Source organism: Camelus dromedarius, chromosome 16, assembly GCF_036321535.1.
Source record: "Camelus dromedarius isolate mCamDro1 chromosome 16, mCamDro1.pat, whole genome shotgun sequence".
Classification (NCBI taxonomy): Eukaryota; Metazoa; Chordata; class Mammalia; order Artiodactyla; family Camelidae; genus Camelus; species Camelus dromedarius.
Window position 1 is genome coordinate 32,572,637 of NC_087451.1, and position 22,677 is coordinate 32,595,313.

General features: G+C 52.9%; 2 protein-coding genes across 6 annotated transcripts in view; both read right to left on the reverse strand.

The window, feature by feature from the left end:
* Positions 1-931: 931 nt before the first annotated feature.
* Positions 932-9,495, reverse strand: RAB37 (RAB37, member RAS oncogene family). 5 transcript variants are annotated; one of them, XR_010384559.1, is made up of 10 exons: positions 9,342-9,493; positions 6,444-6,554; positions 5,315-5,356; positions 4,747-4,813; positions 4,593-4,645; positions 3,576-3,641; positions 2,944-3,000; positions 2,795-2,871; positions 1,974-2,597; positions 932-1,139 (listed from the first exon to the last, which is right to left on the reverse strand). XR_010384559.1 is itself a non-coding variant. In XM_010998354.3 (10 exons), the coding sequence occupies exons 1-9, from the start codon at positions 9,432-9,434 to the stop codon at positions 2,492-2,494; spliced, it is 672 nt and encodes a 223-aa protein (XP_010996656.1). In that variant the 5' UTR covers positions 9,435-9,493; the 3' UTR covers positions 932-1,139; positions 2,483-2,491. The 5 variants fall into 5 exon arrangements, 3 of the variants coding, with proteins under 3 accessions (XP_010996656.1, XP_010996655.1, XP_010996657.1); XM_010998354.3 differs by having other exon boundaries at positions 2,483-2,597; XM_010998353.3 differs by having other exon boundaries at positions 932-2,597.
* A 237-nt stretch (positions 9,496-9,732) lies between these two features.
* Positions 9,733-22,677, reverse strand: part of LOC135323122 (ras-related protein Rab-44-like) — a gene marked incomplete at its 5' end in the record, with an annotated part of 48,041 nt that continues 35,096 nt past the window's right edge. The window contains 2 exons of the mRNA XM_064494784.1: positions 9,733-9,906; positions 13,739-13,849. Coding sequence (XP_064350854.1) covers positions 9,733-9,906; positions 13,739-13,849 — 285 coding nt within the window. The remainder of the gene's footprint in view (positions 9,907-13,738; positions 13,850-22,677) is intronic.

Consider the following 22,677-nt stretch of genomic DNA (forward strand, 5'->3'; position numbering starts at 1 on the left):
GAACGACACCGACCAATAGGAGCGCGCAGGGGCGGGGCCCTGCTCTCCGCGCGACGTCCCGCGGCAGGAGAAGAAAAAGGGCTCAGGAAGTGGAAGTGTTTGTTACCAAGTGGCTGGAGTCGAGGCTCAGGGAGGGGGCGGGGGCGAGTTCCTGGTACTGGGCAGAGCAGCCCTCAGGCTCTGTTCTGATGTCCCCCCCACTGGTGTTCGGGGTTGAGGAGAGCCAACCCTAGGATAAAGGACCTGAACGTTTAACAGCCTTTAGGCAAAGCGTGCAGCTCCAGGTGGGGGTGGGGGTGGGGGTGGGGACGGGGACGACTGTTGCCAGGAAAACCGCTCCGGCTCCGGGACTGCGAGGTCTCAGCAGTCTTACGAAATAAGACCAGTAAGACCGAGGTCCACCTCAGATCCAACAGAGTAGTTTGAATAACGATATTTTCCCGTTAGTAGGGTCTCAGGACCCTAATAGGGGTGCGGGCTCTGATCCTTGCTGGGACAATGTGAGGGCTGAGCAGAGAGCCCGAGGCTTCACAGTACTGCCCAGCGAAGACAGGCCACTAGGGCCATGGAGTGGGCATTGGCGTCAGCTTTTGGCTAGGGAGGTGGGTGGGGGTGGGGAGACGCAGAACAGAGTCAGGTAACCAATCTCTGGGTACAGTTCACAAGAAAAGGAGCCCTGGGTTTTTTCAATAGAGAAAGAAAAATGATTAGGACTGTAAGATAAACCTTCTTTCAGCTCCTTTCAGTTGAGAGGCTGATCACAGAGGCTGGGGGCAGTCTGTTAAGGGTGAGGTGACCAGTTGGGGATATTGAAGGATGAGGATCAAATGGTTTTGGCAGTCAGTGACAAGCAACAACAATCTTTTCAACACGATCCCCCTCACCCCAAAGCACACACCATGTGTATCTCAAAGAAGCAGTGGACAGGGTGTGCTTTCCAAAATACTGCAATTTAATTCTGAAAAACACAAACGCTAGAGGCCCTATGTGACTGAATCGCCTGGGACCTGCCTTGGGCCCCAGAAGAACCTGACAAGGTCAGGCTCCTCCCTGCTCCTCCTGGGAGAGGCCTCGAAGAGCTTCCTTATCGGCCGGCCGAGTTGGAGCTGCTGACTCTGCTCAGAGAGCAAGATTTCTGCCTTGAAAGCAAATGCAGTAGCCTCAGAAATGTGCAGTGCATACCTTTCTCACCCCTCTCCCCCGCCCCTGGCATACAGAGCAGGAGTAAAGGTACCTCTAAGTCATAATCTGTGTGTCTCCTGCCCTCTTCCCATTGCTGGGGTCAGGGCTTTGGGAGACATGTGACCTCGGTCCTCCCATTTCTGCCTCTCCCCGCTCCTCCCCCCGCCCCCCCCAAATCTTACCCATATGACCTTGTATTGCATACAATGCATTGGTTCACCCAGAAATGGAGGAACTCTAGTTCCCTAACCTGGCTCAGTACAAAGGGAGATAAAGCAGTTTTGGCCCTGACGTGTGTCTGAGAAGAGAAGGATGTGGGTGATCAGGGAAGAGGCAGCACTTGGGTTTAGGGGGTTACATGTGGAGTGAGGTTTGCCCCCTTCTGCCTCCCATCTACTCCATGAGTGCCGGCTTCCTCTTTATCTGGCTTTTTATGCAGGAGAAGCACTCTGGCTGCTTGGAGAAGTAGCCCATGGGCTGCACACCAGCCAGAGGGTAGGGGCAGCGGAATAACCTTTCCCTATCTGTGACCTTTGGTGTCTAGGGGCACAGGCACAAAGGCAGATAAGACCAGAGATTCAGGGAGGAGGGGCTCCCCTGGGATCTGAGGTCTGGAGAATAGGAACCAAATGTTTCCAGGTGCCCTAAAGTGCTTGTGGGCTGGAGGAAAAGGGGTCCATCTCCCAGAGAGGGACTAGTAAGGCCAGAGGTAGCCAGTCAGCCAGACCTAATCTCTGCTACTCCTCTTCCCCTCCAGGGAGCTGGGTCCCTGACCAATCTCCATGTCTCACCTTCCCTGAGGCTTTGGTTGCCCGCATGAGGGCCCTGCTCACTGGGGAAGATTGTTCTCTGGGGAGCGGGAGGAAATGAAGGCCTGGGTCTGCTCTGCCTCTCGCCAGCAGAAGAGTGGGAATGGGGTCACTATCTGCCCTCATGCCCCAGAAGTGCATCAGTGCCCCCTAGTGTGGAGCTGGAGTAATACCACTCTCACGGTGGCCAGGAGGGAGGCCCAGGCCCCTAAGTCCTAGCACTAGAAGGCAAAAGGGCCACCAGCTCCCTTCTGCAGTCTTCTGGTACCACTTTGATTAAATTATGTATCATTAAAATGAAATATAAATATTTTGCCCTCCCCCCAGGATGCAGGGAAGCTACAGGAACTAGGGTAGGGGCGGGAGGACAGCTCCTTCAGAGAAGGGGCCGTGCACTGGGTCCCCTCAACTCTCTCCCCATTGGCTCAGTCGCTCAGACTAAACCCGGTCTGAGGGAGAAGGCTGCATCCTTGCGGGGCTTGCTCTCAGACCCTTGGGATTCATAAGAAGGAGCAGCAGCTGGGCCGCCGCTTCTGGGATTCCACGTAGTCTCGGATCTGGAAGCTGGGTTCATCAGCCTGCCGCCCGGCTCTATATTTCAGCTCCCTTGAAGAGGAAGAAAAAAATGGGCTGGGCAGGGAGTAGGGAGCTGAGCATTCTCCCACTCCCAGGGCCCTGGGGCAAATGGGCCTCCGATAGCAGAATGTAGGTGGACCCAGGGGCTGGGCCAGGGGCCAGGCCCTACTGGATTCCCAGATGGTGTCACCCTGCCCTGCGTGTTCCCTTCCCGGTTCATCGCTCACTTGGCAATGGCCAGAAAGGCCAACTCCACATTCATGCCTGTCTTGGCGCTGGTCTCCATGAAGGGAACTCCGTACTCCTGCCAGGGAGAGAGTATCTTCAATGGCCATTCTCCGGCTGCATCCCCCTCTACCCCCAGGCAGTCACTTACCCTGGCCAGCATCTCTCCTTCTTCTGAACGGATCACCCTTTCACTGCTCACATCCGCCTGTCAAGCCCAGTTGAGTCACTCTGGGGAAGGAAGCCTTGACCCCGGCTGGCCCCTCTCCTGCCCCGCTGGCCCAGCTTTCCCCAGGAGCAGGCAGGCCCGCCCTCTGCTGGTCGCCTGTGGGACTGCAGGTTGTACCATCGTTTTGGGCCCAGGGTTTCTGCTTGCTTTGGGTTCTTACCCAGCTCCCAGCAGAGGGAATATCATCCGGATTCAGGGAGGTGGGTAACTCTGCTTGGTAAGGGTGTGGTGACCAGCCTCAAAGGGGCGACAGTAGTTGAGGCTAACTACTGGACTGGAAAGGTCTAGTCTCTATGACCTAGTAGGGGCTGAGCAGCTGGGCATTCCTGGATCTCAAGTGGCAGCTTGACCTTTCCCTCCAGGATGCCATTTCCAAAGCTTTAAGAGGGCAGATGAGATGGGCTGAAGCCTCTAGATGGGTCTGACTCCTGAACTGGAGGCTGGGAAGAGTCCTTTGCTGGAAGGATGTCCAGTGGCTGTGGGGCCAGGGGCACTAATGCCATGGCAGTGGGAGAAGGTGCGGGGTGGACTGATCCTGCCCTGGAGCCACTCACCTTGTTGCCTAGGAGCATGATCACCACATCCCTCTGGGCGTACTCATGAATCTCAGTGAGCCAGGCCTATGGGAGAGGGTGTGCTGAGCCCGGCCAAGGCTGAGCATCAGCCTGTCTCCTCCTCCCTCTCCCTTTTCTTCTGCTGCCATGCCATGTTGATTGCCCTGGGCTCCTCACTGCCCTCAAACATGATGCCCTATGCATATCTTTTCATTTGCATCTTTGTTCTGGCCTCTCCAGTCCTGAGTAGTCCTAAAACCCCATGCTGTGCACCTCTCAGTTCTATGAAAGACAGAGATGGCAGAGGCTGTATCTCATCAATCAGTTGATAGTTACCAGCAGTTTCCTGGTGAGCCCTATTGAGGATTCTAAGGCTATGGAAGGGCTCAGTGATCAAAAGTACTGTGATTGATTAGTGATGTCTGCCATGAGCATGGGGTTGGAGGTGGCAGTTGGAGTGCCACCGACCAGTTTATAAACTGTCTTGTTCGCCCCATTCGCTTGTCAACCCCTTGAGGTGAGGGAGCATGTGAAACCTTTACAGTGCTGTGCACAGGGTCACTGTTTGTGTTTGTTGACTTATTGTCCCCACTATTTAATAGTTTGCTTGTGAGGACAGAGCCACTCTTTATCTGCCTGAGTCACTTTCTTGACACTTGAGCTGGAAGTATGAGTAGGCTTCTCTGCTTGGGCCCTCCCCTTGGTCTCTGTGGGTAATTGTCCAGGGTGGAGCTGGGGACTTTGTGAACACTTTATCATGAAATGAACTCAGGAATTACAGTCAGGGATAAGCAGGTGGCACAGACACACAGCACCTGCTTGGCCTTCGCGCCCACATGCCAGTCAATAACCTGGGAGAAGTTTATTACTTCTGAGTCACAGCTGGGGTGTTTTTAACGCAGCAGCGGTATTCGGTCGGTATTGCCTGCTCCACCCGTTCTCACAAAGCAGGAAGCAATCCTGCCCCGCACAGGCCTTGCTTTGCCTGCTTCTAAGTGGTGGGCAGGGAGGACCTACCCGGATGTTGTCGAAAGAAGACTTGTTGGTAATGTCATACAGCAGGAGCAAGGCTGCAGGGGGAGAGAGAGGTCACACAGGCGACTTGGGGCTGAAGGGTGGATGTTGCTCGAAGTGAGCTGGGGGGAGGAGGTGGAGTGCGTGAGGGACTTACCCTGGGCATCTCGGTAATAAGCATGGGTGACACTGCGGAACCGCTCCTGCCCTGCGGTGTCCCAGATCTAGGAAGGAATGGATAGTTGGTCAGAAGGGGGCTGGGGGCAGGGACTGTGCTGGGCAGAGGAAATTCATGTTGCGGTACGACAGATGTGTGGGAAGGTGAGATGTTTCCTTCTTTAGGTTCTCACGGGTTTCTGAGCATCTGGTGGTGGGCTGGATGGTGGTAGTAAATGAGTTTTCAAGCTCATTCAGTGCCTCTTCCCCAGCCCAATGGACAGGGGTGTCTGACTTCCTGGAGCAGCTGAGGCCTGGGAAACTGGGGAGGGTTTGGAGCGAGCCTAAGCATGTCTGAAGGCACTTGGATCTGCCTTTCATAGGAAAAAGGGTGCCTGGGAACTGCTTTTTCTGCAGACATCAAACAAACAGAAGCCGTTTCCTCTCCTGGGCCCCACAGGAAATTACCCCAGGCTGAGGGCAGAGCCACAGGGCCTCCTGCGGTTGGGTGAAGAGTTTGGTCAGGCTCTCCATCCTCTCCCCACCCCTACCCCAGCAGCTGGTCTCACCTGCAGCTTTACTTTCACACCATCCACGGTTACCACCTTGTTCTGAAAGACAGAAGGGCAGGAGGAGAGGTCGGGGTGGAGGGTGAGGCAGGCTTGGCTTCTGTGTTCTGCTGACATCACAAGGAACAGCAAACATCCTGTCTAGTTGCTCCCCAGGGCTACAGGGGGGTCTGGTGTGCCCCAGAGACATCCGTCTCCATCTAGATCACCCCATCAGGGCAGTGGGACTCTGTCCCCAGGTAACCACACTGCAGAGTCCCCTCTTTTGAGGACTCTGCCTGCCCTTCTCACAAGACACCAAGGCAAGGGGAGCCTGAGAGCCTGCCTGGCTCTCCCCAGAGCTCAGCAAGGGGCACAGGCTGAGCACTGGGGTCTGGCCCCTTCCCTGCTTCCATATGCCTGGCGTGGAGCTCAGCCCCATTGCTGCAACCAAGCTCTTGGAGATGAGACACCTGCCAGTATCTCAGGACCTCAGAAGCTGGATCTGCAGGGTTATCTTTCCTCTGGCAGCTCACTAGTTCTCCTGGTGAAGCTGCAGTTCCCCTCCCACTGGGAGGGAGGCACCTGGCCTCAGATAGCACCCCCGCCAGGGTTAGAGGCTTACTCTCCTGGCCCCTATGGGTGTGCAGTCTCCGAGTGTTCCCCTTTACAGATGCTGATCTGTAAAGATGGCTTCATCAAGGGGAAAGGGAGGGACGCTGACAAGTGGCTCTCTGCCCACAGGGCCAGCCCAGCTCTTCAACCTAGTGTAGTGTTTCCCCAGAACTCCAGAAAGACTGGTTGACCTCTGAGGCCTTGCCAAAAGTGTCCAGCTCAGAGGGCAGCGGGCAAGGGAGCTGAGGGCCAGGAAGCTCATCTTGCACTGTAGGGGGTGTTCTCTCTGCTCGGGGGCGGGATTTTAAGATTCATTCTCTCTTTTCTCATCCTGTAGCGGGGCAAGGAGCCCCCCTCAAGCCCAGACTCCTCTAAGCTGGCTCCGCTGGGGTCCTTAGGGGAGCACCCCAGTGGCCTCTGGGTAGCTGACCACAGCAGTCCTGAGGAGCCAGGGTGGGTGAGGAGAGGGCAGCACCCCGGGTCTGAGCCGTAGGCCCTGGCTTGCTGCTGGGAGAGGAGCCTGCAGCCACCTCACCCTGAAGTCTATGCCGACGGTGGCTATGAAGGTCCCGGACAGGAAGGCCCCGTCTTTGAATTGGATCAGGAAACAGGTTTTGCCGACGCCTGAGTCTCCCAGAAGCATCACCTAGGAGATGGGGCAGAGGCAGTTAATGGGAGCTGGAGTGAGTTTCTGGGCTTCCAGGGAGAGAGACCTGGGAAAGAGGGATTGAGGGCCAGGGAAGGATGCTGACTGTGCTGAGGGGCATCTGCTTCTGGAAAGCCTGCTGCTGCCTCCACCTTGCCTCTCCTCTCCACACTCCTTGGCTCTGTGCCCGCTGCCTCTCAGGCTCTCCCTCAGCCCCTCCTGTCCTCTTCCAATTTCCCGGGAGCCTGAGTTGAGACCTCAGCACCAACAGGTCCCTAGATGTGCTCGATTGCCCCAGAGAACAACCACATTCGTGTGGTCTGGACTCTGGCCACATCTGCCCCCTGCCACGTCATGCCAGGATTCCCTTGCTCTCAGTGTGTCTTCCACGCATGTGTGTGCACATGGGTGGGGCTACAGTGCCTGGAAAGGGAAGTATTAATACCTTGGACAGGGATTCCTGCCCCAGGGAGTGTATCAGCATCTCATGGGGGTGGGGCTCTGTCACTTGCAAAGGCATATTCTAAAATTACTGTTCCTCGGGTGTTTTACATCACATTTATTTGGAAGTTTCTAATGACATTTTATGTTGACAAAAGGGTTGCACAAATTAGGGAAGGCTGAAATTTATACTGAAGTGTAGAGACATTTAGTCTGAAGTTCTTTCTGCAGAAACCTCCCAAGAGGGACAAATGGCTGCAAATTTGCATCCCTGGGTCACTGTAGGTGGGAGAACAGGAGGGAATGTGGAGGGGGTGGGGTGTGTCCATCCCTTTACTGTCCGGCCATCTTCTCTGGAGGACATGTGGGGGTGGGCTGGGGGGGCCCTCTGTCTAGTTACTCCTCAATCTTGGAGAACAGAGGTCTAGCCCTAATGCTGGAATTTTCCTAACTGGCCGGTTTGGTACTTAATGAGTCTAGCAGGGACTAGGCTTGAGTTATTCTTGAGTCTCTGACCTTGACAGTGGTGCCCAAAGTCTTTTCTGCTGTGGGCATGAGGTATGGGGTTAGCTCACTTTGGTGGAGAGCTGGGGGGCTGAGCAAAAGGAGTATGAAGGCTGGGGTTCTGGCTTGTACATGGGTTACTGGGGACTTCAGGAAGATCCCTTAACCCTTCTGCGGCTGTTCCCACAGTGGCTAAAAGGAAGGGGGGATAATTTCTTTAAGGCCTTTCTAAAGTCTGTTAATAGCTGGGGTCAAAAATGTTGGCATGAACCACCTAAGACTTCAGAAGAGTGACTTCAGAAGGGACGGGTGCTGCCTGCCTGTGGCCCCATCCCCTCTAGTCTGACCCAAGGAGCTCCTGCCAGGCTTCTCCCAGACTGTCCTGGACAGGCCTGGGACATGAAGGCTGGTGAAGGCCAGGGGCCAACTCCCCACCGACGCTGCTTGGCCCCGGGGGACAGACGGAGCGCTGGAGGCTGGGCCCTCTGGAGCCTGCATTGCCCCCTGGCTCCCAGCACCCAATGGAGAAGAGAGGGAAGGAGGGAGGGTGAGTGCCTGTGTACTTTACAGATCACAGCTGCTTTGCACAAACGATGCCAGCCACCCACCCAGCCCACCCCCACATGTCCTCCAGAGAAGATGGCCATTCCACCAAACACAAACAGCTGCCAGCCTGGCCACCTCCTAGGCAAACACCCAGCTGACTTATCAGGCAAGGAGTTCAGGCAGTCCCCACCAGGCTCCCCCTCCTCTGAACACACCGGGGCCCATTTCCTGTCTGGAGCCCACACAGGACGCCTATCTCAACGGCTCTGGAAGGGTGACTTGCAGAGTGGCTTCCCCTGAAAGAGTGGGGGTGGAGGGCCCAGGCTGCCAGCGAGAGTGGAGGGAGGAAATCAAGGCACAGAAAGAAGCAGATGTCCTTCAAAGCCGCGGCGGGTTAGCCCCTTCACTCATCGCTCCCCAACCCTACAAGGGAGAGTGAAGGCTCTAGTCTCCCTCCGCACCTCTTTCAGAGCCCCTGCGACCAGCCTGCTCCAATGGCACAGAGGGAGGGCAGACAGACCAGTGTCCACCGCCACCACCAGCCGCTTCCATACAGGGGCACCTGCAGAGGGAATTAGCCCAGAGAGCTGACTTAAGCGCTCCCAGGTGGGGGACTTGTGCCTAACCACACAGATCTTCCTCAGGTTCTAAATTTCCCAGGTGGGTCCGCATTCGGGCCAGCAACATCCTCCCAGAGGAAGGCGCGGGCAGTGACTGCAGAGGTGGAAAGGGAAGGGTAGCACCTGGGGGCAGCTGGGTTCTAAAGATCTTCAGGCTTAAGGCCTTGAAACTGATACAAAGTCTCAACTGAGTTTAGCTGGGAGAAGGGCATTAACCGCAAGTTTCCCGGCCGCCAGGGGGCGTCCTCTGGGAGCCTCCAGGCAGCCCTGTTTCCCAGGACTTCTGGTGCCTGTGCCTTGCAGAGTTGTGCGCTTAACCCCTACCGAGAAGCACGGGGTTCCCGGGAGCTCGTATTGGCAAGAGTGTGACAGAAGAAAGTGGGGTTGGGGTCCGCTGGGTGGGGAGTCACTCAGTCCTTCCGACCTGCCTCTCCCCTCTTCCCACGGAACTAGTCCAGATCCCTGGATGTTGGGATGGGCCCAAGGCTGTGTCTCGACCCTCCCTCCTTACTCTGGGAGACCCGGCTGTCTGCGGGGAAGGGATGAGTCCAGCACAGACGGAACCAGAAAGGGGCTTGGGCGGGGAGGGCCGGGGTCTCAGGGCAAAGCGTGCGGGGAAGGGTGGCCCCCAGAGCCCGCACGGGAGTCCCCAGCGCTGGGCACAGTGCCCACCCACCTTGCCCGTGAGATCGTAGCTCGGACTGCAGGGTGGGGAGCGCTCCGGGCCCTCGCCATCCTGGGTGGCTGCGGCGCCAGGCGTGCCCGTCATGTCCCTGGACGAGGTGAGCTGGGACAGGCGGCGGGCGAGGGACAGCGCAGGAACCGCCCCACCTTAGGCTCCACCCACTCCTTCTCCCCTCCGCCGCCGCGGCCGGGACCCCGACAGGCTCCTCCCTCTGTTCCGCCGCTTGAACGCTACCGGGCGAGAGCTGGCTCTCTCGCGGGGGCGCGCAGGGCTGCAAGGTCATCTCCTGAGGGGCAGGCGGGCCCCCTGAGCCGCACTGGCCTGAGGGCATGGGCCAAATCCAGCCCTAGGACCGGTCCCCCAAGGTCGTCCGCCGCCGGGGTTAGATTCCCACGGGTAGCGGTCGGTGGAGGTCTGGCATCGCTGGGATCCGCGGACCAGGGCCCGGGTTCCCGTTGCCCCTGCGCAGCGCGGCCAGCAGGCGGCGCCCGAGCTCCATCCACCTGGCGGTCAACAGGTGGCCCCGGGGGCGGGCCTGGGGGAAGCTGCGGATGCCCTTGGGCAGCGCAGCGCCCAGGCAGTTTCGCTTTCGCTAATACATCCTAGCTCGACATCATCTGAACGTAATGTTTGCCGACCGATTGATATTCACCTTGTAGCACATTTGCACTTCGGGTCCCTGGACTTTGACACCTCCCATATCCCTCTGATCTGTTGGACAGCGCCCAGAATGTTCCACCCTGGAGAACCTTCCTAGGCGAGCTTCCGGGCACACTTCCCAATCCAGGCGTTCCTGAAGGCAGGGCTGGCCTTATCTATGTGCTGCCCTCCACCCCGGCACACAGTAGGCCTTAAACATTTGGTACCAAATGAATTCAGGAAGTCGTGAATCATTTTGAAGAGTCTCCAGGACATCCCAGAAACCCTGGTGACAGAGGATGAGAATGTGTCTGGAGTTCAGGGACCCCAGCCTGGGCCAACCATTCAATTAGCCCAGCCCAGCATCCTATACAGTGCAGTCAGTTTACCAGGGAACAAGGTGCATGAATTACAAAGGGACTGTTTGAGGGGTGTGTAGAGGGGCAAGGGCCCTCACCTATTTGCCTGGGTGTTGGAGGTTCCAGGCAAGGGGCAGGCACAACTGATGGGTGACTGTAGGCCTACTGGGGACTGTGTGTTCACCCGCCTCCAGCCCTGTGACTCAAGAGGGAGCCATATATGGGCGAGGAGCAGCTCCACAGAACCACCTAAAATGCTCCCACATCTCACACTATCCCCAGATGTACACATCACCCCCTGAATAAAGTGCCTCTTAAATTAGCCCAGCCCCTCTCATCACCCCAAATCCAGAATGCACATGCACCTCCCCACCCTCCTGTACCACAGTTCGCCCCGGACTTCCAGACGCTCTTCCTGGCAGAGGAAGTGAGGATGCCACATGAAACCTAATGGTTGTTCAGAGGAGGGCCCTGGTGTGCAGCCAAGGGCCTCCCTCCATCCAAATGTGAACAGAGGGAGCTGGGAGAAACCCCCAGAGCTGGGGCAGGAGGGACAGCACACAGCCCGGGGGGATATGGAGGGGAGACCAAGGCAGAGGCCAGGGGGCTGAGGCACGCGGACCACCTGCTGGACAACCTACATCAGAGTCCCCGGTGTCTGTCTACACACAGATTCTGGACCCCACATGTGGGTGGGTGGGCTCAGGGTCTGCAGAGAAACTGGAGGTTTTTATATGCACTAAATGAGTGTTTGAAAACCACCGGGCTGAACTGTGCAAGACCTTGGCCAGCAGATGATGGATTTAGACCTTATTGGAAGGCAGTAGTGAGCCACTGAAGGTGCTAGAGGGTGGGGACCAGGGGTGAGACTTTTGGAAGATGTACTTTACCACGGTGTCCAGGCAAGACTGGAGAGCCTGGGGGACACTGATGTAAGAAATAACAAGGAGGACCTGAACTAGGGTGAGAGAGGGACTGGCTGGAGAGACTACTGTGTGAACCCCGTTGATGTCAGCACCCCAGTAAACCTATCTGCAGGACTCAGCAGCCCATTTGATAGAGTTGATGATGGAGGAGTTGAGGAGGACCTTGATTTGAAAGGCAGCTACCCAGGACCTGGGCAGTTCTCACCTTCAGAAGCAGTAGGGTATAGAGGCTCTGGGAGGTGGCCTGAGGGCAGACCCCAAGTAGTCCCCCCACTCACCTCTGCCTCCTTGCAAGTGAAGATCAAGGACTTCTCCCCTCTCCTGCTGCCCACGCTGCACTCAGACTTACAAGCTGGGTTGGCAGGAGCTACCCCCGCTCCCTGCCTCTGTTACCATCACCAGCCAGGGCCAGCCACAGGGCACTTGCAAATTGCCAGCTGTCGGCAGTGTTTCAAATCTCTGTGCAAAAGACAGAAGGACAAGCGAGTGCCTTGTAGCCGGCTCTCTGGGGACTCCCGGGCCACTGATCTTGGAAGGAGACCCCAGTGTCCTCCAGCTCCTGTGTCTGCACAACTCAGGAGACATGAGCTGCTGCGCAAAGATCTGGCTGCTCTGAGCAGAGGGTTGGGACGAGACCTGTCTTTGGAGAGGAAAAGAATGGAGGGTCCCTAGTGCTAGATGGAGGGGTGGGAAGGGGGCCTGTGGAGGAGACAGACATTTCCTCTGTGAAAGCTGCAGCCTCTTTGTCTGTAAGTGAGCTGCTGTGTCTAGGCCCAGGGTCGGCAGGTGTCCTCAGTGCTGCTCTCCCGGGCTGTTGTCCCCGCCCTCCACCACCAGGAGGGGCGCTCCCCAGGGTTGTATCCCAGCTGAAGGGTTGGGTATGTGCCCTTTTTGCTTTCAGGTCATGCCTTTGCCCCAGGAGACCCCAGGCTCGGGCCTGGGTCGGGCCCTCAGGCCCTCACTCAGCCTAAGCTGCCCACAGGTTTGTCCTGCGGTGCTGGCTGATGCCACGCAAGCAGCCGAGGCACTAGAAGGCCCAGCTCAGTCGAGAGGGAGAGCCCCGCCTGTCCTGTTCTTCCTTCTCACGGGCCAGTTGCCTTATTTTCTTACCAGGCTGTGGCAAAATTTGGAGGTCCCACCCCTGTTCATCTGTGGAGTGTGAATCAAGGTTTCCACACCCCCACCCCCTCCCACCCTCACCCCCTCTCTGCCTCCTGCCCTCTGACAGGCGGAAGGACGGGTGTGGGGTGGGTGAGGAGACGTGACTGGGACTGTGGGGGCACCGGGTGCCCTGGCTACTGAAAGGCAGACGACACGGGCCCGCGATGGGAGTTCGCATTACGGCAGCCTGGTCCAAGGCCTGGGGCTTGCTGAGGTGGCCACGCCCTCCTGGGACTCAGCCCCGCGCTGCCCAGAACCCTAACCCAGTCCTCCCTGTCCTGGGGGATCCCTCCCTAACTCCAGGCCCTAGTGCACACCCTGACCCGGCTCTCATTTCTGCTTCACTCTGAAGCCCTGTCCATCGTGGGCCCTTGCCTTCTGCACTGACCTGCCAATGGGCAAGCCCGATTTCTAGGGGTCCCCTCTCTTTTCGCACCAGCTTGGCTCTGTTGTGTCTCAGCATGAGTGTGGCCTCGCAGGCCTGGTGCTCTGTTCGATCCTGGGGGCTGGCCTCTCAGACACCCGGGCTGCCCAAGAAATGATGCTCTCCCGCATCTCTGGGCATTAGCATCCAGGAGACCCTGAAGGAGGGCTCTGCTGCTCCTGCTTCAGTGCAAGAGAAGGCCGGAACCCTTTCCAAAGGCCTCCTGAGGATTCAAGGTCACTGAGCAGCTGGCAGGCGTGGTGAAAATGGAGCGAAATGAGGATATACGGTAGAGGAAGGGCTTTGTAGCCCGCAGAGGGGCTCCAGATGGAGAACTTGAGAATGCTTCCTGAATCTGAGCTGCGGTCCAGGGAGATGCAGAGTGCTAAAAACCTGAACTTTAACCCTTCACCTGCCAGTGCCCTCTGACCCACAGGATGATGCTGAGTTTGGACTGTGCTTAAAATTTTAAGCCACCCCTTTGCCTCTCCAGGTTCTTCTTGCCCTGCATCTGTATCAAGATATTCCCTTGCTTTCTAGCATCCAGCTGTCCTCAGCCATGGGAAGCCCCAGAAAGAGGTGGACAGGGTGATTTGCTACATTCCTCCACCGAGGGTCACAACTCCTGCCAGCCCTCTGCACACAGCCCTCTTTGTCTCTGGTTCTGGTGACAGTTCCCTCCTCTCACTGTTTTTAAGCTTGGGGAGGGATGAAGGCTGTGAGACTGTCTGAGGGCATCACACCATCCCTCCTGGTTTCCCAGCATTCTGCCTGCACCTTGGTAAATGGCCTTTTCATGAAACCTCCTGAATGACCCAATGTGAGTGTCCAGCTATTTTCTGCTGAGACAGCAGGGCCCCAGAGCCTGGGAGTGCTTACTGTGAATCCGATGCCCACGGTGGCTGAGAAGGAGCCCGGGATGAACTTGCCCTGGTCGAACTGAACCAGCAGAGATGTCTTTCCCACGCCGCTATCACCAACCAGGATGGTCTGAAAGGGAGCAACAGAGAGAGCTGAGGGCCCGCAGTGTGGATCGGACTGCCCAGATGTCCTCGTGGACGTGGGAGGGGGTTCCTTTTAAATGCACATAAATGTGTGTGCACACACCACACATGAACAACAGACACAGAGACACACTCACATGTGTAAGCATGTGCGTGCACGCACGCACACACACACACACACAAGCCAAACTCTGGTTTTCCTATCGAAGCCACTGAAGATGGCAGGAAAGCACAGAGGAAATCTCATTTCAAAGTTTGGAAGTTCCCGGCCAAAGTTGGGTGCGGCAGGGACACTGAGGCAAGTCTGTTCCTGGGAGACACAGGACTCCCCTGAAGGCCGACTTCAGCTCAAGGACTCCCTCACAGTTTAACAGAAACTCCCAGAGGCTGCACAGCAATCCTAGACACTTCGACCCAACCTTCCTGCTCTCTCTCCTTCACCTGGGCCAGACCTGCTCTCCTCGCCCCTACCCCGTTTCTCTCATGGGTATTTCCCCTAATACATTGAGTTCCCTTTGGCATCTGCTGCTTGGAAGGCCTGGACTCACACAGTGGGTCTCCTGCATGGGAAAGTACATAGGATTTAAAAAAACGGGGGTGTCTGGTTACATGCCTTGGGAAGAGTTTGCCCTTGGCCCTGAGAAAGGCCTTGGAGAGGACATTTTTAAGGGAAGCAGAGTTTTGAAAAGAAGGAGCTGGCTCTTCTGTACTCAGAGGAAGCAGTGCGCAGAGCTAGCTGCAAGCTCAGGTGCTATGTTTGAAAGAAAATTGTAAGCAACAGAGAAGAAATATACATGCACCCAGAGGCTGATACCCTGTGGGTCCTCAATGAATGAATGAATGAATGAATGAGTGAGTGGGTAAATGCCTTAGTTTCAAAGTGGACAGTAGCCACTTCCCAAAGGCAAGAATTCACGATCACTGGAAAGACTTGGGAGATACCAACTTTAGCTGGACTTGCAAAAATTTAAAAACATAAAAAACCAAAAATGTAAAAACATGGCCAATGACAGGATCTCCTTAGGTCCGACCCATGGGTACCAGCACTGTTTGCCCCAGGGCAAACATGGGTTGTCCGTGATGCTGACTTTGGACATCCTCTGACTATGGCCCCCCGGTCCCCACTTCTTGAACCAAATTCCATTCAGCTTGTATTTCCTCCTGGATTAAAAGACTCCATTTATTTGTTGTGTGCAGTGGCTTTAATAATTTCCATTTCAAATCCAGATTCCCCAAGCTGGAAGAAGTGCTTCCTAGAGAGAATATTCCAGAACGCTGAGGATTCGGTCAGTCCATCCACGTCCACCTCGTTCATTGCTAAAGGATATAACAGGTTCTCATTCTTTTTCCTCTTTTCCTTTCCAGGGTGAAGAGTTCTCATCACTTTCTTCTCACATCATCTGAAAACAGTTCCATCTTTTTGGGACCCTTTCTGGTTCAGTGAACACAGGGTCCAGGGTGACAGGGTTCAGTGTTTCAGATCCAGCTGAATCCTGCCTGGAGGAAGGGACAGGGTGATGCTCTTGTATTGGCCTTTTTAGAGACAGCCGCCCCTGGAGATGATCACATCAGGAATCAGTTGATGACTCTACAGAACTTATTTCTGGACCACAACCGAGAGCTCAGAGCTGATCAATTTACAAATGTTATTGAATTATTTCCCCCTAAGTCCAAGATCATCCTTAGACCTGGTCCTCCTCTGCCTGTGCCCCTCCCCACGAAATGAGTGCTCCACAGGGCCAAAGACCTATGTCCCTCCAACAGACCATGCTTTGCCCCAAGCTAATGTTGGGGCAAAACTGCTAGTGTTGCACCCCGTATCTGAGTGGCCAAGGGGTGGCTGTTTGCAGGGGTGTGGACAAAGCTTGGGATGTCCACAAAGCTTGGGGTGTCCATGTGCATTCTCTTGAGGACATTTGGGGTGTGGAAAGTGTAGGAGGCGGAAGAGCAGGGGACCACCTGTGGCTGGGGAGCTGAGGGCTGGGAGATGGCTAGGCTGCCATGTTTGGTGCAGAACTTCTGAGAATCCCACATTTAAACCTGGCTTCCCGGTTGGTAGGAAGGTATGTTTGTCAAGGTGGGAAGATCAGATACACTTGATTTGGTAGTTTCTTTTAGCTTGACTTAGTTAAAATACTGGGACATAGGGTATATGGGGCCCCCATTGGTATTTTAGCCCTAGCTCCCCAAGTCTTAGGGATAGATCTGCCTAATCTATTACCTTAGATACACAATGGAGTTTCTCTCTCCACTCAAGAGCTACTGGGATTTTCCTGAAGTTTCTCCAGGGGGGCTCCAAGTTTCACTGCTTGCAGAAGCCAGATGTCAAGCTCAGGTCTAGATTTTCCACGGCACCTTCCCTCCTTGGGATCATTTGTGAAAGTGTTACCTAAGCGTGATGCTGGCAGAAAGCTCTGTGTCAGCTTTGCTACCATTCAGACAAGGATCTTTGTTCTCCCTCCCTAAGTCGTTTTGTTTACGTCCGTATTTGTGCCTCATGCACTTCCAAATGGATGGACTTGAGGTGATTTACGGGGAAAGGGCAGTTAAGGATGCTGCCTGAGGAGGTTCTGCCCCAGAGTGAGGCTGGGTTGTTCCTGTATCTGGGCATTATACTTGGTTCTGGATTTCCTGGAAGTCAAGACAAAATGGGAAACCAGATAGGGTGTGTGGTACTTATTGCCAAACAAGAACACCCGAGTCCTTTCAATCAGTGAGTATTTTCTCTTGGCATGAGATGCTGGGAGGATTCTCTAGTACAAGAGGCCCTGGATGACAAAATGGGCAGTTGTCATTTTGCAGAAGATGCAAAGCTTTACTTATAGCTTTTGTATCGACCTTTGCTAAAAGCCAAGGCCTCACATTAAATTGCACTTCCGTAGAGGCCTCTCAATGGGAACTGGGCTAATGCTGTCTAAAAACGTTGCTTTCCTGTGACTTCATGATTCCGGGGGAACATTTAGAAAACCAAGATGAATGGGGTGGTTACCATGGCTCTTATAGTGGCTCTGAGTGACTTTTTTTTTTTTTTAAAACCAAGACAGGAAATTCAAATGCCATAAAGAAAAGGACTGAGGAGGGAAGGTAGAGCTCAGGGGTCGAGGGCATACCGAGCATGCATGAGGTCGTGGGCTCCATCCCCAGTACCTCCACTAAAAAAAGAAATAAACCTAATTACCTCCCCAACTGGAAAAACAAAGCAAAACAATAAAGAAAAATCTCAGTAGAAAAGCGAACAAAGTCTATGAATTGGTATCTTTTATGTGTGGGTATGAATGGTCAGTTTCATGTGTCACCTAGAGTCCTAGTGATTCAATTAAACAATAACCTAGATGTTGCTATGCAGGTGTTTTACAATGTGGTTAACATCTGCAATCAGTTGACTTGTCAAATCTTCAATAATCCGGGTGGGCCTTATCCAGTTAATTGTAAGACTTTAAGAGCAAAACTGAGGTTTCCCTGAGAAAAAAGAAATTCTGCCCCAAGATTGCGGCATCAGCTCCTGCCTGAGAATTTCCAATCTGCGAGCCTGCCCTACAGATTTTGGACTTGCCAGCTCACACAGCAACATAAACCAATTCCTTGAAATAAATCTCCCTTTAATATATATATTTCCTACTGGTGCTGTTTTTTTTAGAGAACCCTGATACAAAATAAAATAAAATGGTTCAATAAAACTTTGATAATGGTCAATATTGGCTGAGGCCTGGGGAAGCAGGCACATACGGAGACATCATTGGTGAGAGTACACACCAGCGCATTTTGGAGAGCAACTGACAATATCTTTCAAAGTTACACTTGAAAATTCCTTTGACTCAGCAACTCTTTTTTTTTTTTTTGTAGCCAATGGCCATGGGTACAGATTTAACAGGTGGGTGACTCAGCAGTTCTGTGGCTTTGCTTGCAAAAGCACACCAAGATGAGTGCACAAGGCTGCTCACTGTAGTATTTGTAGGAGCAAATAATTCAGCAGTTGGGACGGGTAAATAAACCCCAGAATATCCATGCAATGCAATATCGTGAAACTGATAAAAGAATGAGGTAGATCTGTGTGTGTGGTTGGGGAAAAACTATATTATTAAGCAAAAGAGGAAGGGGCAGAGAGGTCTGCTTGTATGATGACTTCACTTAGGTGTATATGCTGGTTGTGTATGAACTTTGTTTAAGGAGGCAACAGAGGCTGACAGTGGTTACCTTTGAGGTTCTGGGGATGGTGAGGTGGGATTGGAGAGGACTTTTACTTTCCATTTTGTTTCTTTCTTTTTTTTTTTAATAAAAATATTGCTTGCATTACCTTTTTAATAAAGTGTTAACTGGGATTATTTCAGAGTGGGCGTTATCGGCCATGTTCTCTTTCTGTATTTTTCTGTATTAAAAATCCCTAAAGAATGTAATAAACCAGTTGATTAAGTAAAGTCATAAAGAGTGATCCTTTACGTAACCTAGAGTAAATTGCTTTTTGACAAAAAAGAGCAAAAAATTGGTCATGGATACACATGCATATATTTAACAGTGGTTAACAGTGGATGTCTCTGGGGCAGGCTTAGGGTTTATTTACAGCGCACTCTTTGTGATCACCTGTATTTTATTATTCCTCATCAACGAATACCCATTACTTTTGTGATAAGAAAAGCGTCTGTGTAACGTGTTGGGGAAGCATGGATGAGATAAGACAACTCTGGTAAAAGCCAAGAGGAATGCCGGTGTCTAGCCTAACTGTTGCTTAAAAAAAATGCTTGGTTTTATTTTTCCAAGTAAATCTAGCATGCTAAAAGGTACTTAAAAAAAGATCAAGCTCTTTGAGCAGGAGTCTGAGCAGCAACGGATCCGTTTTGTTGCTTTCAGCAGGCGTTACCACCTTGGATATCCGAGGAGCAGGTGGCAGAGATGACAGACCCTCTGTTCTGAAAATCAAAGAGCCTTTTCATCTTCTCATCCTTGCAGCAGGTTAACACACTCTTCGGAGACCTGTGTTTTTCTCAAAAAGAAGCATTGCCTCTGCCTGAATTCCCTGACAAGGGCTTGGTAGAGACTCAATTTCCCATTCCAGAGACTGCAGAGCAGAGGGGCATTAGACCTGGAAAATGTTCAGCGTTGGTGTTATCAGTTACTTGCTTTGTTAAATCAGTTTCCAGTTCACGATAAAGCATTTTTTCATTTTGGGGGAAGCTGTTTTCAAAACAGCCTTGGAGTGGATACCCGGATGACAACCAGCTCAAGAATGCGCTGTCTTATTAACTCTTTGATGTCAGGTTTCTTCATTGTCAGCACTGACCAGGATCAAAGGGCAGCTGGCTTCTCTCTCTCTTTAGCAGGATGGAATGCTTATATGAGCTGCACCCAGGGTTGAATCCTGACTTTGCTGATTACTAGCCATGTGACCTTGGACAAATTACTTGCTCTCTGAGCCTTGATTTCTTTACCTGAAAAGTGGGGATAACACTGCCTTTCCTCTAGATTTGTAGTGAGGATTCAATGCAATAACTACATGAAATACGGAGCATAGCACATAGTGGCTAGAAAAGATGGACTACAATTGGGTCCGACGTGAACGGAAAGGTTTCTAAAAGAGTTGCTGAGAACAATTATGCCTTATGACTGGTTCCTGGGTGCTAGACAGTTTCTTAGCAGAGCTTACAGGGCCAGGGGAAGAATGACAATGAAGGAACAATAGGTCATTGGTTTATTCATTTTCCATCAATTGCTTGTTGAGCATATACTATGTGCCAAATGTGGTTTTAGCCACTGGGGCTGCAACGCTCATGGACCTTCTAACCCAGTGGGAGAGAGAGACCCAACGAACCCGGCCCTTTCAATACAGGAGCTCCTTCATCTGTGAACACGTTGGATTGTGAAAAGATTTTTAGATTGGAAGACCAAAGTGACCACGAGGGGGTTTGTGGTTGTTGTCCTTGGAGGCATTTCCACCAAAAAGAAATGTGAGCTGGCTCTCCAAAGCTTTAAAACCACGCTTCTTGATGACATGTCTTTTACATGACATCTTTCCCCAAGGGAGACAGTATTGTTTGCGGCAGAAATCTGTTGAGCAGTGAGTGACATGAGCTCCTACATTGGTGACTCCACCTGATTTCTGGAATAACCTTGCATTTCTGCAGGAAGAGATAAAGGATGAGTGAAGTATAAACCTTGATGTTAAAAGTGATTATCTCAGAGTGATGAGATTAAAGGCAATTTAGTCTTTTTGTTTTTGCCCTTATCTGTATTTCACAATTTATTTTTCTAAAATGAACATGTGTTGCTTTTGTAATTTCAACCAACTTGTTCTGAATCACAAGCCACAGATGGTTCTATTGGCCCAAGGTCTATTCTGATCTGAGCCACATCAGAGGGAGAAGTGAGGGTGGGGGTCTTGAGACAGGAAGGGCAGGAGGGGCCATCCTTGAGGAGCTGTGAGGGAAAGTCAGAAGGACAGAGGATTTGAGTGAACAGAAGTCATGGGGCAGCCAAAGCCATGGAGTGGAGGATGAGGCAGCTGCTGTAGGGGAGGGTCTAGCTTTTGTGGGGTCTTCTTTCAGTTTTCTATTGCCACAATAATGCTGCCATGAACTCTCCCAAGCTCAGTGGCCCGCGACAAGTCTGTGAGTTGGCAATTTAATCTGGATGTTCCTTCTGGCCTCAAACGGGCTCTCTGGCGAGTCTGAGGGTCAGCTGGCTGTTGGTTAGGGCAGCCTGGCTCTGTTGCATGTGTCTCTCAGTCCAGCCACAGGTTAGCCTGATGTGTTCTCAAGGCAGAAGCAGAGGTGCCTGGAAACAAGAGGAGATGCAGGAGGCTTCCAGAGGCTGGGGTTTGGAAGTGGTGCACCATCACCTAGATTTTCTTGGGCAGAGTAGGCCACAAGTCTGGTCCAAACTCATGGGGAAGTGGGGCAGACTCTACCTCTCTGTGAGAAGAACTTTGCAGTCAAATAGCTATGGGGTAGTCATCTAGGGTGGGATCATCTCTCACAAGCCTGAAGCTTATACATCGTTGGGGGCTCCTTTTAAGAAAAAAGGATCCCCAAAGTATGAATACAAAATTTGATATAGGAGCCTGATGGAGGAAAGGGCGCTGACATTTAAGCTCCATCAGATTCGTGGCAAAAATTTGCCTCACTTCCTCACTTCCACAAAGATGCAAGGAGCTAGAAGCCCTGGTGAGTGGAGCCAAGAAGGGAGCACAGCAGAGCTGCTGTCATGGTGGCAGAGCCCAGAGTGAGGCCCCTTCAGTCCCGAGGGGCCTGGATTGTGGGCAACCATCTGCTCTGGTCCTGATGAGGCCTGGTTGAACACTGCTTCTTGTTCGTCACCTGAGAGGCTTAGTTCCTTGGTTTTCTTCAGTTCCACCTGATTTAGACTTTGCTTTTGGAATTCTCAAGTGGGTCTTGCCACAGACTTTTTGTGGACTTTCTAATCCAGAGTGGGAGAGGCTCAGCGAAGCCAGCCCTTTCAATACAGGAGCTCTTCCACCTGAGAACAGATTGGGTTCTGAAAAGATTGTGATTTGTTAAGTCTGATATGACCAAGAGACGTAGCTTGAGCGAGTCTTTGTTCCTTGTAACCAGAATCCAGTGATTGCATCAACACAACATAATACACGAGCACACACACACTCCATGTGTGCACATAGAACCAGCATGCACAGTGCAATGCACACGTGTAACATAGCGCCCACACACAGGCCCACATACAAACACGAAGAGACCGCACATGCCCATACATGCACGCACACATGTGCCCACGGACTCTCACATTCACGCATGCGCGCGCGCACACACAGATGCTTCAAGGCAGGGGGCATCTCAGATAATCTACCTAGTCCCTGTTCACAGGTGGGGACAGGGAAGCCCGCTGAGGTAACTGACTCACGCAGATATCAATGGCCAAGTAAGGACGAGGGTCTCTTATGGGACTTTGAGGACACAGCACCCCCAGAATAGCCTGATGCTCCTCCAGTCCCCAGAGGCACTTGTTTGGAGGAACAGACTCGACAGAGATCACTCAGAGATGCTCTGAGGATTCTCCTTTCTTGATTCAAAGGGGAAATCTCTGTTCTTGATCCAGGATCAGAGGGCTGGACCCCAGGCAGAACTTTGAGCAGCTCAGAGACTATTCATGCCTTACTGCCTGTGCCCAAGAAAGGAAAGTTTACCCTGTATCTCTTGAAGCATCTGCCCCTTGTGTTTCAGGGTGCACCACCTTGCTTAATTCCTCAGCCATTTCTCCTGGAAGCCAAACAGGTGTCCCTGTTTGCTGAGGGCTGATGTCTCTCAGCATAACTGTACAGTGCCATGGGCCACAGATGGGTTTGCCCAGCAGTGTGGACCAGGGGCTGACCGAGCTCTCACCTCATACTGTTGACCTTATGGCCTGGAGATATGTAAAGTGAGAGGCTGATTCTGGCCACATCCTGGGAAGCCCTGTCTTATCAGCTGCTGTGTTTTTCTGTGCAAATAACCCTCCTGATGCCTACCCACTCCTGATTAGGATGTGAGTGGCTTCTGTCTCTGCCTGGGACCCACTCACTCCTCAAGATGTCACAGGGTGTGTGTGGCACACAGCAAAAGTGGATCCAGGAGCAAAATATGAGAAAGAACCAATCCTTTTCCAACCTCTGGGCTTTACCCCAGGCCTTGCTGGGACTCTGATGAGGGAGAAAAGTGGGAGTTGGTCACAAGTTTATCAGAAAGAGGGGAGCCAGATGGGCAAGCTGCTGTTTCTTTTTTTCCCACTTCAACAGGCAGTTATTATAAGGTGTGTGTTGGAGGGTGAGGGGTGAGGGGTTAATAGCCATGAACAATGAGCTGGATTCTTCAG